The sequence below is a fragment of the Amblyomma mixtum genome, chromosome 3, assembly GCF_055824585.1.
Source record: "Amblyomma mixtum isolate Tamu chromosome 3, ASM5582458v1, whole genome shotgun sequence".
Classification (NCBI taxonomy): Eukaryota; Metazoa; Arthropoda; class Arachnida; order Ixodida; family Ixodidae; genus Amblyomma; species Amblyomma mixtum.
Window position 1 is genome coordinate 97,447,133 of NC_143014.1, and position 16,860 is coordinate 97,463,992.

Consider the following 16,860-nt stretch of genomic DNA (forward strand, 5'->3'; position numbering starts at 1 on the left):
CATTTGGACAAGTGTATTATGCATAAATTATTTTAATGGCGATGTAAAAAATGCACATAGGTGAAGCAATGATACATGCAATATTCCATGCATGACAAAGCCACAACACCTTTTGTTGCACACTGCTATGCACCTTTTTCAACAACTGTGCAGCATAGCTGTTAACCTGTGTTGCAGAAAATAAGTTGTCTTTTTTCCCCCTCCCTTATACAAGCTGTCAAGCATGGTTGCGACCACTGGCACAACAAACAGGCCAGCAAGCGCAAGGTTAGTTTGATCACTACATCAACCATAATGCAGAAAATGCAAAACCCCAGTCATCAACGTTGAAGGCAAGCTTTAGGTGTTTGTAGCAGGTGTTTGTATGCAGCAATGAAAATCTATTGCCAACTCTAACGCTTAATCAGAATCCACTCTCTCAAGGTGGCATCCATGAAATTCTATGCAGTGCCAATTCACACAGGAAAAACTAACCATATCGTTCATATGGTTTCAAGGGGATGTTATCACATTTGCTTTGATGGCACAAAACTTAGTTATGAAGATGTATCCTGTATGTCATAGTTGGAGCCATGTCACGCCTTATTGTGCACGTGCAAACACAACCAAAACACTTGAACACTTGCATTGCATTGACAGAATCACTTCTAAATGTTGCTCAATACCACAGCTCACAACAAGACTGCCACATTACCTTTGCAGCTGTCACATGTGTAAGATCATCACAATGAGGTTTTCTTTATGTATGCAATTATGGCATGCACGAGCCACCATATGTGGCAACACTAAATACCAAGTGTTACTCTTCAAAGAAGAGGAGCCAACAGGGCGCATCAATGTCTCCATATAAAAAAGGGGCTCCGAGTGCTCAGTGTTTTTTTTTCCCACTGAACAAAGAAGCTTCTCATGTTTAATTTATGTGAAAGAAAAACTGCTGAAGCTTTGCGATCGTGTTAAAGGTGGCCTTAACACTAAAAAATTGCATAGCCAGTAAGTTTGCAGAAAAGAAAGCACTGTCTGCCCTTGATAAAGCATTCAAAGAGTTTTCATTTGAGCAACTTTATAAATATAACCTCAAAAGGACAAGAATCAAGTGTCTTGCTCCTTTATGGCATGCCCATGCAGGTTCTTATTGCCTGTACCAAAACTGAGGCAATGAGTTCCCGGAGAAAAACATTAACAATGTGAAGAGAAGAATGAAAATCACTGTGACAGTGTTGTATTCTATAACTGATGCTTCAGATACATGAACTTTCTCAAACTTGAGATTCCACTCAATACATAAATGGGTTTGACAAACTCCACTTAAGGATGTCCGGTTGTTAACAAATGGTTCCACGACAAGTTTAATGAATCCTAAATTATCAGTAACCACAGAAAACACAAGCTCCAGAAGCATGAATAGCAAAAAAATTTTCAGGAATGTCAGCTTTGTGTTTACATGGACAAGAGTAGTTGTAGAAGTTGCATTTCTGCAAGGACACACAATGCTCAAATGCAATATGAAGACATTTCAAAGCTTGAAAAAATGGTACGATTCTTAAAAATCTCAAGTGGGCCAAATGCAGGCAAGTTAGCATTTATAGCAAGTCACATCTTGAATAGTCGTGAAAAATGCACATACATGAAATAAGCTACAGTAAAAAAATGAAAGCTCCACAGCATAATATTCAGCTCCATCAATTGTGATTTGCGTTATGCCAGGAACAACAATGAATAAATCCAGTAAAGTCATCTACATATGGACGGCATGACAGTAACAATGCAAGCACGTATTGAATAAAAAGCCCTTGAAGCCTCCAGGGAAAGTTGTAATTAATAAAATACCCAGCACAGTTCCCCCTCAATAATACTTTACTGTACTGCACAGAAACAGCAAGCTCTCACTTTCTAAGAGTAGAGCAGATTTGTTTCATGGCTTCCAATAAAATTCTATGGTTCTTCAGCCATCTAATGACAAACACCCTTTGCAGGTTTTGCAGTGGAGCGCCAGGTACATGCCGCCGCCCCCAACAGCAACCTGGCACTTCACTACAAGAGCTGCAAAGGCTGTTTTCAACTTTTTGGTCGGTGACTCAGGCATCACTTCGATGCATCGACAAGGGAAATCTTTGAAGCCTGAGCTATCATGCGCAAGGGGGCATCATGTGTCAGCCAATCTTCAGTATCCCTGTCCCACCACGAGTTGGCATACTTAACTGCTGAATGACGAGCCCTAGTGCCTTTGCCATGTTTTTTTTTCAGCTTCTGCGCAAGCCTTTTTCCCATGTATTTAATGCACTTGTGCAATAAAGGCATTCAGCTGCTAGTCAGCGCTCGTGTGCGTCTGTTCTCTTCAGTACCATTCCTTTAGCGCTGTGTTCCTTGATAATCATCTGCTAATACTTCCGGTATTTATGCATGCGGCTATGCACTGTCATGCATAGTGCAATGCGCAATGTCCAAAGTTGAAAAGCAAATGCAAACAGTTCTGCACAACGTGCAAAGCTGAGAAGCAAATGCAAACAGTTCAACAAAGTGCTGCCTGTCAAAACAAAAATAATTTAGGCATTGACTCTGGGGATACTGCACAATACTAAAAATGTGGTTGAATGCCAATTTTGTCAGATGAAGCGTGGCTACAAGAAAACTTAACAGATGCACAAAGGTACAAAACTTAAAGAAACTGCTCTAAAACGGCACTGAATTGCAGACGGCTACCTGATAAACAGTACAGAATGCTTTACTAAAAAAACCTATTTTACACCCTATAGCTATTGTGTGCTTTAAAGGGAAACTGCATAGGTTTTAGAAATCAACGAGTTTAAAAGGGTTGAATGTGTGAAACTTGCGAAGTCTTTTGGGCTAGCATATGAAATAGTGATGTAATCACCGATTAAAATCGCGACGACTTTAAACTTCTCCACAGCGCACAATGCCAAGTGGGGGGTGCATGATGACGGCATCGAAGGTGTCAGTAGATTTCCAATGCATAAACAACCGCTTTGAAGGAAAAAAAACAATACCAGCAAAGGCAAATCCCACCGAGCGCTGTTTGGCAGCATCCAATGAGGCACGGCAAGGTGTGGCTGACGACAGCAGTAATTTGAAACCATACCTTCCGTGACGTCACACTGAACTTCTCCGCATTCCTCCGATGCACTGAGAAGCGCAAATCTTAATCGTTGATTACGTCACTAATTTAAGTGCTAGTGCAAAAACACTTAGAATGCTTTACCCACAGCCTATATAGATTTGAATCCTTGAATATCGTGAAATTCTTAAAAAGTGATGCAGTTGCCGTTTAACCCACTAGCAAAGTTTGACAAGCCATACTCATCATCTATGGCCAAGTGGTCATTTTATGCTTATGATGAATCCAGCTCATCATGCCTGTTATAGCACGCAGTATCTGATTCAAGGGGGGATGCGGCTTTGAAATCCCAAAAAATGGTCAAAAGTTTGATGTTCTGAATATTGCTGTGTCTGCTTGTGTACCTCGTTTCTTATGCTGTCCCAAAGTTTCATTTCTGGAATTAAGTACTCAAAAAAAATTGTTCCATGAATCGTGGCGGCTCAACATTGCAGGGAACGGACAATGGACATTTTGCAGTCAGGGTTTTCAGCCTAGACACTAGCCTTGCGAAGCACATTTCTTCATGACTGTTTTATTCATTTAACTCCGTTTGTTTTGTTGCACTCTTAGGACCATAGTGCATGTCATAACATTCTAATTTAAATCTGTGAGTTTTTATTTTCTTGTATGAAATCTTCTCTCTAGATACGTCAACGGACACTGCATCCCAAAAATACTAAACCAAAATTTGTGCTTTGCGAAATAATATTCTCGGAATGTCTTGACCTGCAGCATGCCAGCAGGTATGCAGTGAATGTTGAAAAAGCCTTATGCCACATTTTGTGAACCTGCAGCCTTTTCATAAAATTCAGAGGTAAACTACATACTGGAAGAACAGTTTTCTAAGATATAACAGTAAAATTTTGTGAGAGTAGTCAAAAAATGATTTATAATATGCTAAAAAGACAACATGAATCCATAGAGAAATACAAAATTTTTGCTGGAAGCCGCATCCCCCCTCAAGGCATGTAGGGCTCATCCAGAAGTTTTTTAGTTTTACTAACAGATTTTAGCTTTGCTAACCAGACAAAGATTGCTGTATGGCACAAAAAAAAAATGATGGCGTTTTTTTGTGCTTCAGGTAAAGCATATTACCATTTCCAGAAACAAAATAAATGAGCAGTTTGATTCAATTTCTAAAAAAAAAAAAAAAATGGTCTGTTAGGGGGTTAGAGCTACTCCTGAAGAACATGACTGTACACGCTTGTCTTTTAAAAATCTCGCTTTGTAGGCTTTAAAACAACATTTTCAGCAGGAGAGAGAAATCTGTTTGAGGAGAGTTTTTCACGTAAAAAAAAAAGAATAAAACGGAGCAATCTGTCTTCAGAGCTCTGTACTGCAGATGTCTCTAGATTTATCTGCTGCATCAAAAAGAACAGTACTTTGAATATACTTTGCGATTAATAAAACTGCGCAGATGCTTATTAGTGAATGCTGGAAATTCCAGAGTAAACGATCAAGTGACTTAACACATTAGAACTCGCTGTTCCACATTCTTTCTCAAATCACTGTACTCCATCTCACAAGTAAATGGCAGTGGAGTGGAAGCTATGAGCACAAGGCAACACCTTTCACAAGTGTGCTATCCTCGCACGCTTACGAGCCAACCTCACAACTGAAGCTGCCATTGCCTTGCACTTGTAGCTTCCACTCCACTATGAACTACACGCAAGATGCATTACAATGGGCCGCGTGTACTTAGCAAGGTTTAGTGATCCCGGACTGATTTTTAAAAATTTTTTACTACTGGTCCACTACGATCACTGTTTAGGTCTGCTTTATTTGTTTGTTTCTTTTCTACTACTGGTCCACTCGGATCACTGCCCTCCAACAGCACCTACTGTCTGTACAGCTTACCCTGACATTGCATTGCTTTTTCCATAGCCAGTAGTGGCATTGTTGCCAGCTTATCAGTGGCTGCACTACACTGAAGCTAAGAAACTGCTGGAGTATGCTAAGTGATAAGAAATTTAATGAAACAGCGGGACGTAGAGAGCAGCAAATGATCACAGGCCATGGATGACTGTAGGTACGGCTACAGCAAAATTTACCACTGCAGTTAGGCTTGCCTTACAGTGCCAACAGAAGGGAAATAAACAAGAAAATATGCTTAGTGAAAGTGAGACATGAAAAGTGAATTCTGGTGCTCATGCTCTGGTGACCTTGCCTGCCTTCAAATTTTATATTTCTTGAGCAGCTTCTAAGAAAAAACTTCAAATTTCAAGGCAGCTGCAAGCTACCACTGCTGCACAGCTTTCAGCAGGAGTCTAAAATCCTGCCACTGCATTGAATATGTGAAATGGCTGAACAAGGAAGCAGTCTTAAAATTTTGAAGGAAGCTTCCATTAGAGACTCGTTCTACAAAGTGAATCTGATCACATTTGACAAAATTTACAGCGACCCTGAATACTAATTGAAAATTATGTTAATGGACCCTTTGCAATACTCTGCAAGTCAGCCTCTCTGCACAGTGAAAACCCCTTCACCATGATGGCCAAAGCGATTTTGGGGGCAGAAATAGGATGCACCGCTGGAGACATCTACTGTAAGATTAATGCTGCATCCCTTTCCTACATGCTTCTGCCTTTTGCTAAGGGAGTAAGCTCCTAGGTCATTGCTTTACAGGTACAATCCACCCTCCCGCTGCAGTCACAAAATAAGAGTTAAAGGCAGCTGCGTCAGAGTACTGCTTATCAGTGCGTGCACAGGATAAGGCATGGAGTAGAAGTCCTTAGCGCCGCACCAAACTTCTTCCCTAGGACAATCCGATTACAGGAAAGCTGACTTAGAGTCTGGAAAAGGGAATATTTAATTTCAAAAAAACTCACTAACCATATCAGGCAGATTGTTACAAGCAAAACTATACATTAAAGCACAATTTTGTGAAACGCCCAGCCCTGGTGCAACATGACGAATGGGTCTGTCAATTTAAAAAGATGAAACACGGTGAAGTTCAAGACATTTAAATGCACTCAAAAATTTTTCTGCGATGCACTGAGGATCGTGACCACATGATGATGCTACTATGTGAATAAGTGTGTTAACAAACACTTTCAATATCTACAGCAGCAAATACTTGCAATTACTAAAGGTAAAAAAGCATTAAAAAATAAACACAATTAGCACAGATTTTTCACAAACATACAGCGAGCACACCAGAACAACATTAAATATTGTGTTGAGAGAGGCTATACTATTCCTTAGTTTCCAAAAAGAAAAAGAGAAGAATTTACAAAGAAGCCTCGAGATGCACATCACCATTTGAAAGCACTCGTCTGTGAATGTAGAGAATAGCTTCAATCACTCCTTACTATCACATTTTAGTCCATTTGCATAATGCCTGACAAAAGCAACATGCAGTTCCAGCAAAAGAACTCTGATCTTCATCTTTTTAGCTATTTTTTTTATGTATATCAACATAATATGAATTTAGCATCGAAGTGAGAGCTTGCTGTAATCCTGAAAACCTAGCATGAAAAATTCACCAATACTTCAAGTTGTAATTACCAGGCATGACACTGCTATATACCATTTTAAAATAAATCTAAGAGTAAAAAAAATGATGATGGCCATAATGCTCCAAACAAAAGCATAGTGCATGATGGATTTTTATAACATACTCTAGATTTTAAGATGTTGTGGGCTTCACCCAAGAAATAAACCGAGACCAAATAACAGACTTGATCCAACCTGTACTCTACCACTACTCTTCGCAAGGCACTACTAGTGGTTGGCTCTGCCAAAAAAGCAAAGCCCGTGCACATGATCCACAAGTACAGAAATATGTCGTAGGAAACAGTAAATCACTGAAACATCCGCATAAGTAAACTACTAGAAAATAAGGGCCACTGGGGCTTTCCACTATTAAAGAGATAAAAAAAAGAACAAAAGAAAAGGTGTTTCATGAGGTTCCTGCCCACAATGCTGCCACAACCATCAGCCAGTTTTCAACGGGCAAGCCATGCTATTGTTTGACCAAATGATTTTTTTAGGCAAGCTTAGTTTCGCTGCTCCTCATACTGCCACTCACCGGGGTGACCACAACAGGTGTAACTGGAACTAGTGGCGCTGATGTTAAGCTTTGCTTCATACCGTGGCATGTGCTGCAGCGCTATGTCACAGAGCAGCTTTGAAATTATAAGTGCACTGAAAATTACACTGAACATATAACCTCATGAAGAGCCATACAATTTTTGACATGCTTACTACGTTTGCAGAGTGCTAAAATATTTGAGGCTCCTAAATTTCTGTGGCAGAAAACTTCATAATTTCATGAATTAAAATAAAAAATCAATTCCATTTCGTGGGAGACATCAAACAGTGCTTCAGAATGCACCTCACATTGTATTCAGAGCCAAGGTATGAATATAGTGTTATTTTTTCCAAGCTTTTAAGAGGTAGCTAAAGTAACCTTTGCCACCCGGCCTGGCCAGTTTTTAAAAGACCTTGGGACTAAGCTAGTGGTGAGCAAGAGAAACAGAAATGGGGGCTATGGATACAGAAAGGAGGCAATGCGGGTTGTTAAGAACGAGAAGGCACTGAATGAGGTAAGTGGGGTAGGGACAGCAAAAAAAAAAGGGTGAACAGGCGCAGGGCTGGGCAGTTGAAACACCAAGTAGCAGCGGTACGGCGGTGCTGGCAGCTGCTGCTGCGTGAAATGCAGCGTGCATTAAAGGTGCACTAAGAAGTAATCTGAACTCGTCTTTTTACCGCTTGAACTCGATCTACACGTTCAGAGCATTCTTAGAAACTTCAAATTATTGTCCTGTGCGGCCAATTTCCCTGATTTAAATCGGATTAAACGTCCCGGTTCCCACTTTTTTTTTTTTGAACTCGCCGCTGACGGTAGGGGGAGTAAACCAACCTTTCAGCCAGTCCTGTGGCAGCTTGCCATCAGCAGAGTGCATGATGCAAAGAGTCCACGCATATTTTTATTTCCGTGGCCTAATTCGCAGCTAAGTAGTCTCTGACTGGATCTATTTATTTACGGAAACCTAAAAAACAAAATAAAAGCAAAAGCAAAGCCGCCACGCAACTGCCTGAAAGGCACTCCATGCGTTGGTCAACTCCTGTTATCTTCAGCGGTGAGCTCAAAAAAGGGCGGCAGCTGGGGCGTTTGATCTGATTTACTAAATTAGGGAAATCGGCCGCACAGGACAACTTTAATTCGAAGTTTCTAAGACTGAGCGGAACGTGTAGATTGAGCTCGAGTTCGAGAAAAGACGAGTTCAGATTCCTCTTTAGTGCACCTTTAAAGTACTGGAGGCTTGGCTTTGCTCAATTGTGAGGCATGTATCTGAACCACTGCCTCTTAAATAGCATCAATGTATCTGATGATCCCATATTTTAGTGTGCTGTTAGCGTTTTCTGGAGGAGGCCCTCGGCTATGGCTGGCCTGAACAGTTTGAGATTATGTTATAATCGTAACATTTATTTTAAAAAACCTCCCTGCTCGTAACATATTGGAGCTAATAAGAAAATAGTCACTTTTCAATCATACTCCCGCTCCTACTGATGTCTGTAACAACGCCACCAAAAAAGAGAATGTGGCTGCTTATACACAATTCCATGAAAAGTGCTTACATCCACGAATTTTCGCAAAACCGCAGAAGGGTGGGAAACTAGGGACCTTACGCATGTTTATACACAACTGGTTTTTCCTGCTTTACAATGTATCATCCAGAGGCACAAGCAGCAGAGCAAATCAGAGCCTACATGAAGTGGTAGTGCTCGTCTACCAAATTACTCATCTATTCTCAAATAAGTCCCGCTCAACACTCTTGTTCAATACTTTTATGCAAAAGTTCCAATTTTTTTTGGCTCTCATTACAATGAGCCAGAAGTAGTAGCAGATGAAGGTTAGTGGTTCAGTAACAAGTGAGGACATAATGTGCCTAACACAAGAACTAACTGCACTGAACCAGTGACTGAACGGTGAAGGGCCTCAGAATTAACTACCATGTGCATTCAGTCGTATCACTCACACTGAAGAACCATGGTAAAGATAGCAGGGTTTCCAGATTATTTTACAGACACTACGCACAATAAAAGCAAAAAAGGTGCTTCAAACAAAATTAGCAGCAAGGACAAAAAGACAAATAACAGATAGCAATAAACAATCTAGCATGTAAAAGAGCCTGATGAGCAAGAGAGACACTACTAATGAGTAGTGAAGCACACTAACTTAGAGTGGGCTTCAGATACTTGAAATTAACTGGAGTAAAACCAGTAGCGGGGCAAGTTGGTGCACTTTGAAGCAAAGAAAAAACTACCAAAAGAAAGTCACAACAAGTACTGAAACATAGCTCAACGTGCTCAGGTGAACTGAAAAAAAAACTGCACGAAAACTGGTACTATACGAGTTCAAACAAAAGGCTCACCATCTTACGCCGTATCTACTGAAATGGCTCCAATTGTTTTAGTCAACTTCAATGTGTCTTGGACTATCATTTTCGCAGCTTGACACAACTCTGTGACTGTCTGCCTGATTTTCTTTACATGCAATTTTATTTCAGCGGTTCTTTTGATTTGGGAAACTACTGACTTGCACAACCCTTGATCTGGCTTTGTTATGACCTTACTTCACCATAACTCATCGCAGTAGTCTCTATTCCTTGATTATTCTTTTTTTTTAAAACAGATTTCTTCTTTTAGGTCACTAGCCTAGCTCTCTGGTTTAAGAGAATCACTCACATTAGTACCTTAATCTTTATCATGCAGTATAAACAGCAAACACTTCTGCAGCAGTAAATCAGTAAGCTGTTCAAAGCAGTTTTGCTTTTATACTAAATGCCTGACAGCAATGAACACCTTACTAAATGTTTTAAGCCCGAAAACATTGCCATAACCATTTGTCATTTTTGTAGCTATCTCTAGAAAATGGGCAAAAAGATGGATTTTCATCAAGTACAGAATGTTTCAAAATAGACCTTTGAAAAGAGGGCACCTCTTGAAAATCCAACAAGCCCAGCCACTTGTGTAGCCAAACAGAGAACTTGATGAGGTACCCAATCTCTTGCATCATCAAACACATGTGTTCCAAGCAGGAAATTCTCCAAAGCAATGAAAAACAAATGATACTGTCAGAACACTTCAAGTGGTGCTAACACAGCAAGGCAGCTGCAGCATCACAATGGGAGAATTAAACCAACCAAGCCTCTGACCGCATCGCCACCAGTTCATTTGACTGCCACTGTGGCCACCCCTTGAGCGGAAATGCCAATGTGGCCTTGGTTTAAGAAAACTGGCTTGCCCTGCAGCAACACTTTTCTTGCCCACTCGTGGTTATTTACAGGAATTATTTACATAGGTCATGACAGATGAGCACTTATCACTCAGCAGCTCTTCCGCGTCTCGTCTCAATGTCTTGTTTCGTGCATTTACACATGTGCACTGCAATTACAGACATGGTAAAAAATCACAGTGCCATTCAAAAATAAAAACTGCCGGTTGACTGGAAATTTGTAAAAAGAAAAACAATCGAGGTTCCAAGGACTGCAATGACTTATGTCAGCTTATACAGACAGCAGTCAAGGGCCAATGTTTTAAACAAAATCTGAGCCAAAAAACTGCTTTTTCCGCACCCTTCTAGAAATGCTTCTTTCAAAAAACTTCTTCAGCTCCGAGACGATAAAAACCGTGGATGACACTGCAACCAGGAGGCAAATATCTGCAAAGAAACAAAAACGAGAGGTTTAATTATCTTGACACGGGAGCCATAAAGCTACACATGCAAGTTTGAAGACCTTTCCACATGTACCTCTATTACCATATTTTATATGTCTTTCTGCATTAGCTTACACTTCGTTGTGCAATTAAAGCAGAGTGCTCCTACAGGTAACTTCCAACTGAATATTAGGGCTATATCAAAGAAGTCCAAAAGCCTCAGCTACCAATGTGGCTACGCAACCCTTGCCGTATCTTGCTGTGAAGACTTAAAGCACAGTCTCCGCAACCACCATACCAAGATAGAAACACACCTAGTGCGGTGAGCGCTTCTGTCTGAAAGACCCTTTGCAGCGGTGGGAAGTAGATGACCAGCATTTGTCCAATCACTGAAAAGGCCACGGCGAGAAGGAACATGCGGTTGCTGAAAAGCCCTATGGTGAACGCAGACTTCGTCTGTGAAAGAAAGAGAGAAAAAGGTGAGGCAAGAAGTGCACATGAGCTAAAAATAAAATTATGACCTCTCCCCCAGGCTAGCTTCCACTTCATATTTAATACTTTTGGCATATTTCTACCAGCACAGAGCCTGAGGACAATACAATAGCATCTTTTTATATTGCCTCCAAACAGCAAAAGGAGCTTTCCTTAGTGCTTCTAGGCCACGTATACGAGCCTTCCCGATTCAATAAAAATAACAAATGTGCTTTGGTCTAATGCCAAAAACCAGCCAACTGCCATCGCATTCACAAGGGACAAATGAACCACAATTCACACTGGCTAGCACTTTTTTTTAAAACATGAAAGACGAGGAACACATATGCATAGGACAGACACTAGTCCACCTGTCCTGTGCATACGTGCTCCACATCCTTCATGCTTTAAAAAAAGCGCTAGCCAGTATGAACTGTGATGCTTTCCAACTAGCCCAGGTGTCGGCCTTAATAGCGACAAATGTATACTATATCTATTTGAGAACTGGCTGTATGCATCTTTCAGGCTCAGAGGACATGTGACTTGAGAAACATTCTGCGTGCTGAAGTGGAGAGAACACACAAATCACTAGATCAGCACCAAGCCTTGGGTGCTGAAGAGGCCCAAACCTACTTTTGTACAGACAAAAAAAAAGGTCTAACCAATATCTAAGCCACGTAAGCCTTTACATGCAGCAGAGAATGCAGAAAATATATACCTCGAAAGGTGACTCGTGTTTCCCCCAGGCCAAATGAGGTTCTTAACACCCTTTGCGTGGCATGTTTTTAGTATCCACAAAGGCTTATACTAAAACTTTGAGACAATCATCTCTGACAGTAGCTGTTCTTTTACCAATTCTTACAACTCCCCTGGACATTCCAGGCCATCCTCATAAAGCAGTTCCAGAATCACTGTTACCATTGTGTGCCAAGGACTACATTAGTGTCTTCAGATATTAGAATTTCCTCTCTGTGCACCTGTTGTTTAACTATAGGGAACAAAATCCCCAGATGCAAGGTCTCAACCGTAGACGAGGTGAGTGGCTAGTTTTGCTGGAGTTTCCCCCAGTAGGGTGGATGTCTTATTGGCAGTATGGGCCAATGTACTGTTGTGGTGCGACAGAACTCCTTCAACCCTGTTCTTAGACTGACTTCTCCAGGATTTTCTGAAAGGCTAACTGGCTGGCAGTCACAGACTTCTGATTTTCCAAAGCAACTGTAGTCACGTGATTACTTTGTAAGATTACTTTCTGAGAGCTTTGTCACCATTTTCCCCCAAAGGTTCTTGGCCTCTTGACTTTCATCACATGGACCTTCTCAAAGGAAGGTCTAAACAGACAACTGGCACTTCGTTTTCAGGTCACATCAACCCATCCAGTTTTAGTCAGCAGTCACGATGCCTGCAAAACACCGAGTTGCCACACTGGAATCAGTGCAGTGTCTCTTGGCACCATTTGACCTGTGCCTGCTTTTCAGCCTCAGTCCAAATGCATTGCACCCAGTGATATGAAGTGGCCTGCCAGCAAGCTTGATATCTGGGAAGGGCAGTGCACAGGCAACATAGAGCTTGGCATACCTGGATCAGATAAAGCAACATTGCCCAACAATTGTTTCTCTAAAAACTTTACATACTTGCTTCACGTCATATACAGCTAGAGTCAACCCATAAATGGCAGCAAGTGGAGTGATGAGAAAGCTAACAACTAAATAATGTATCAATGGGTGTGACAACACCATACCACATGAAAAGCATGTAGCTTTACAGATGCTTGAGCTGGTGCAAGGTGATGAAGGACCAGATTCACAAGGTTGCTCATATGCAAGAACCACACCTGATTTGCCAGTAGCAAATTTTTCTGCCAGCCATGCCAGCAGCTTTGTAAATTTGACCCTTGAGTGACAGATGGTAGCTGGTAGCTCTGAGCATACTGAGCAGCAGCACACAAAAAGGAATGCGGATAAAGCACAGCATCGTCTGGCACAAGTATACCTGCAATGGAAACGGGTTGCAATTTCCAGTGTGATCAGGGTAGTGATAGGAGAGGTGAGCTTCGAGGGTGGTGAAACGGGAACTCCAGCTCCTTACAATGTCACTGATATGAAATGCCTTTCTTTAAAACAATTGTAGGGGAACCATTCATCATGGGGTCCACCCCTTCATGCCCGAGACATTTTAAAACTGTGTTAAAAAGTGCTGCAGTGCACTTTTATAAGAAGCTTTGAAGAACTCAAGCCCGCAATTAACAGCTGGTGAGCACATTAGAAATTATGCATTCCCAAAAATGAATCCACTGAACTGAAGAAACTATATCATGCTGGAAAATTTTTAATTATTACAGAACACTTACCTGTGATCTGCAGCTCAAGGCATTGAACATGTCAAAAAAGACAAAGCATGTAAACGTCATAGTGGTATCCCTTGGTGTCACAATTTGGTCACTCATCTAAAGAGAGGGCAGTGAAGGACTCAGGTAAAAGATAATAACAATAACACTAAATAGATTCAAACCTGCCATAACAACCCTGTGGACTATGAGGCATGCTACAGTGGAAAGCTCCAGATCAATTTCGGCCCCCTACACACAAGTGCACACATAAGCATCCCTGTATTTTGCCCAAATTTCATATAAATGCAACTGCACTGGCTAGGTTGAGATCCTTTAACAGTAGCAGAATGCCCTAGCTACTGAGCCACCTTGGTGGAATCAGGCAAACAAGTGTTGGCCATGAAAAGCATCTGCACCATACATGCCCATACAAGACCATTATGAAAATCATTGCAAAATCATTAAAAAGGCCACAGCACAACACAACCAAAAGCAATGGAAGGACACCCCAAATGGCACTGTCTGGGCTGGCATTAGTGGCATGACAACACAACCTCAGGCAATGCTAGGAAACAGCCTTGCTCAAGTTTTCATCATCTTTTCTTCCCCCTCCCCCCTTTAGTGCACCGAGATGGTTTTTTTATCTGCTTGCTTTCCTTCTGGCTCTGAGGCATGCCCTAGTAGGCAGCAGCACAGCTGTTCCAACTCCATGAGCAGGGTCACCACACATCTGCATGCCTTTCCATCCGCCACAAGGGACATCTGGGAAGTGGTGTGCACATCACGCCAATGTCTGACCCCATCAGAGATCTGCACTGTGCCTGTCACCTTTTGTATTCTAACCCTTTCAGCCCAAAAGCCATACCTTAGACAGTGTGGGCTCGGCGATGTTATTTTTATTTCTCACTGAAATGCCCAACTAAGGAATGTTTCAGCCAGAGCCCACGAACAAGTGCATCCTGTGCCTTTTTGTCTGCTGAAGGCGATGTCTGCACAATGCCAAACTCTGATCTTCATGCCATGCTAGTAACATGCCACTTTCACTTCAGGCAAGGTGCAAAGGCACCTTTTATTTTTTGTTTATAAAGTGCCGCACAGACAATCTGAGTCCTGCTGCAACATGGTTTGCAGTTGCTACAAGCTCATCTCAACCAAGAAGTACAGTCATGGACAGAATTTTTGAGGATGCGGATTCCCGAAAAAAAATGTATTTCTGCATTGCCTTGCTAGTTAGTCAGATGATCCTTCTAGCAGATGGAACACGCATGTCTCCTCACGCTTCTATGCATTTCACTGACCTGCTGTGTTTAACTGCGCCACAATTTTTTTCCGTGAATCTGCATCCCGCAAACTTTTGTCCATGACTATACATGTGAAAACCAATGAAGGGCTTTTAGATTGTTAGTAACATCCAAGAATTCTGCTCAACCGAATTTGTTTTAATGAAGGCATCCATGCAAGAAAAAAAGGTGACTGATAAAAATTTACAATGCACAAGAAATTTACCTCTTTTTTGAAAATAAATAAAGTTCCCAGAATGATGATCAGTGAGGACATAACCACGTTGAATATTAGGTCTCTTGTGATCATGGGCTGCTTCGTGTTACGTGGAGGCTGCTTCAAGACATCATGGTCTACAGGCTCAACACCCAGGCTACAGGAAAGAGAAAGTATGAACATAAAGTCTTCATTCTTAAAGTGAAGAAACTTGACTTATTTCCCAGCATAAAAAATTAGGGCGGTCTCATGTACTGCAGTGTACAATTTGAGCAGAACCCTTATTTAGGTAAGACAGCAGAGCAAGACTATACATTGGTATTTCCATTAAAGAAGTATAGACACCAAATTTCTGCTCGCATATTTTTTTCTTTCATATGATAACGTCAGACAGTATATATGGATCACCACGTGGTATTTACCTAAGACAGTTAAATAATTTATAATAGACTTTCTTCGTGATGCTGTTTCGAATAAATTTTCATCAACCAAATGATGGCTGTGACGTGTGGTTTTAGTTAGGTCACATAAGGAATAAAAAAAATGGCAATACAACTGCTGATAAGCCGCTCGTTGTCATTCTAGCTCTTGAAGCAGGCTGGCTTAAGTGTTGTAGTGAATCAAAGCTACATATCAGTGATTTTATTAGTTTTTTTTTGTGCCTCATACGATCTAAACATCAAATGCACATCAAAGCCATCATTCAGTTGAAGAAATTGAAACCGAAACAGCATCAAAAAGAAACCAAATTATAAATTATTTGGCAGTTGGAGGCGAATTCCACACACTGATCCAAGCATCTATTGAAAGAAGAAAACCTGCAACTACAATCAGGTGTCTATAGTCTTTTAATAAAAGACGCATTACCCATCAGTACAGACATAAATGGCATTACTTACGACAGCAATGAATTTACCAAGTTAAGTCTTAGAAGAAAAACTCTAGGGAATATACCTACTTTTATTGTTAAGGTTCATATACCTATGTTGAAGAAAAAAAATGATCACTGTACACTTTCCTTCCTGCCCTGTTTGTTTATATGAAATTAGACAGCCTTTTGGCATTTTCAGAGCAAATCAATTTTCACGCTGTCCATGTCAGGGCCACATCCATACATTTCCACAGGAAACTCAGTGCCGCCTGTGATAAAATGATCACTACTTGCCTCCTGGAGCTCTTTCTTACAAAAATGTCACACTTGTTCTTCCCAGACAGCTCATGAAGTCATGCCTTTCATTTCCTGGTTTAGCCCTTCAGTGCACACCAAGAGAGCTTCACCAATAATGTTTGCGACATCGTAACAGTGTCAGGAAAAACACAGCCTTCAGTTTCGTTCCCTGCATGCATGCACACACGTACATGCATACACACAAAAAAAAGTCTTCCAGGGTAAGCAGTACTTGTGTTTAGAAGAAAAGGCGGCACGAATGAAAATCATGACTTATTCCAATATTTGGACTGGGACTCAGACTTCGTCACGGTATGTGTGTGCGTGCGTGCGTGCGTGCACGCACACACGCACGCACGCACGCACGCACGCACGCACGCACGCGCACACACACACACACACACACACACACACACACACACACACACACACACACACACACACACACACACACACAATTAAGTTTTGTCCTGGGCAGGTGATGGTATTGAAACACAAGGAATGTCCTCTTTCCCGGTAGCACATCACTTTTCTATGTGGTCCCCACCAGCAGCAATGCATCTCTGCGACCAATGCACCAGTGTCTGCCGCCCATTGCAGAAGAACCAGGGCAGCTGT

The 16,860-nt window shown here is 41.4% G+C and overlaps 2 protein-coding genes across 4 annotated transcripts in view; both read right to left on the minus strand.

Annotated features, from left to right (window-relative positions):
- LOC149351078 (uncharacterized) overlaps positions 1-10,778 on the minus strand; it is a 29,728-nt gene extending 18,950 nt beyond the window's left edge. The window contains exon 1 of the mRNA XM_089580301.1: positions 10,699-10,778. The gene's annotated coding sequence lies outside the window, so the exon portion shown is untranslated. The remainder of the gene's footprint in view (positions 1-10,698) is intronic.
- The window catches only part of SPoCk (secretory pathway calcium atpase), a 58,024-nt gene continuing 41,178 nt past the window's right edge, over positions 15-16,860 (minus strand). For all 3 annotated transcript variants that reach the window (XM_089580287.1, XM_089580288.1, XM_089580289.1), the window contains exons 21-24: positions 15,084-15,231; positions 13,599-13,694; positions 11,095-11,236; positions 15-10,784 (exon numbers count right to left, since the gene is read on the minus strand). In XM_089580287.1, the coding sequence (XP_089436413.1) occupies positions 10,660-10,784; positions 11,095-11,236; positions 13,599-13,694; positions 15,084-15,231 (511 nt within the window). In that variant the 3' untranslated portion in view covers positions 15-10,659. The remainder of the gene's footprint in view (positions 10,785-11,094; positions 11,237-13,598; positions 13,695-15,083; positions 15,232-16,860) is intronic.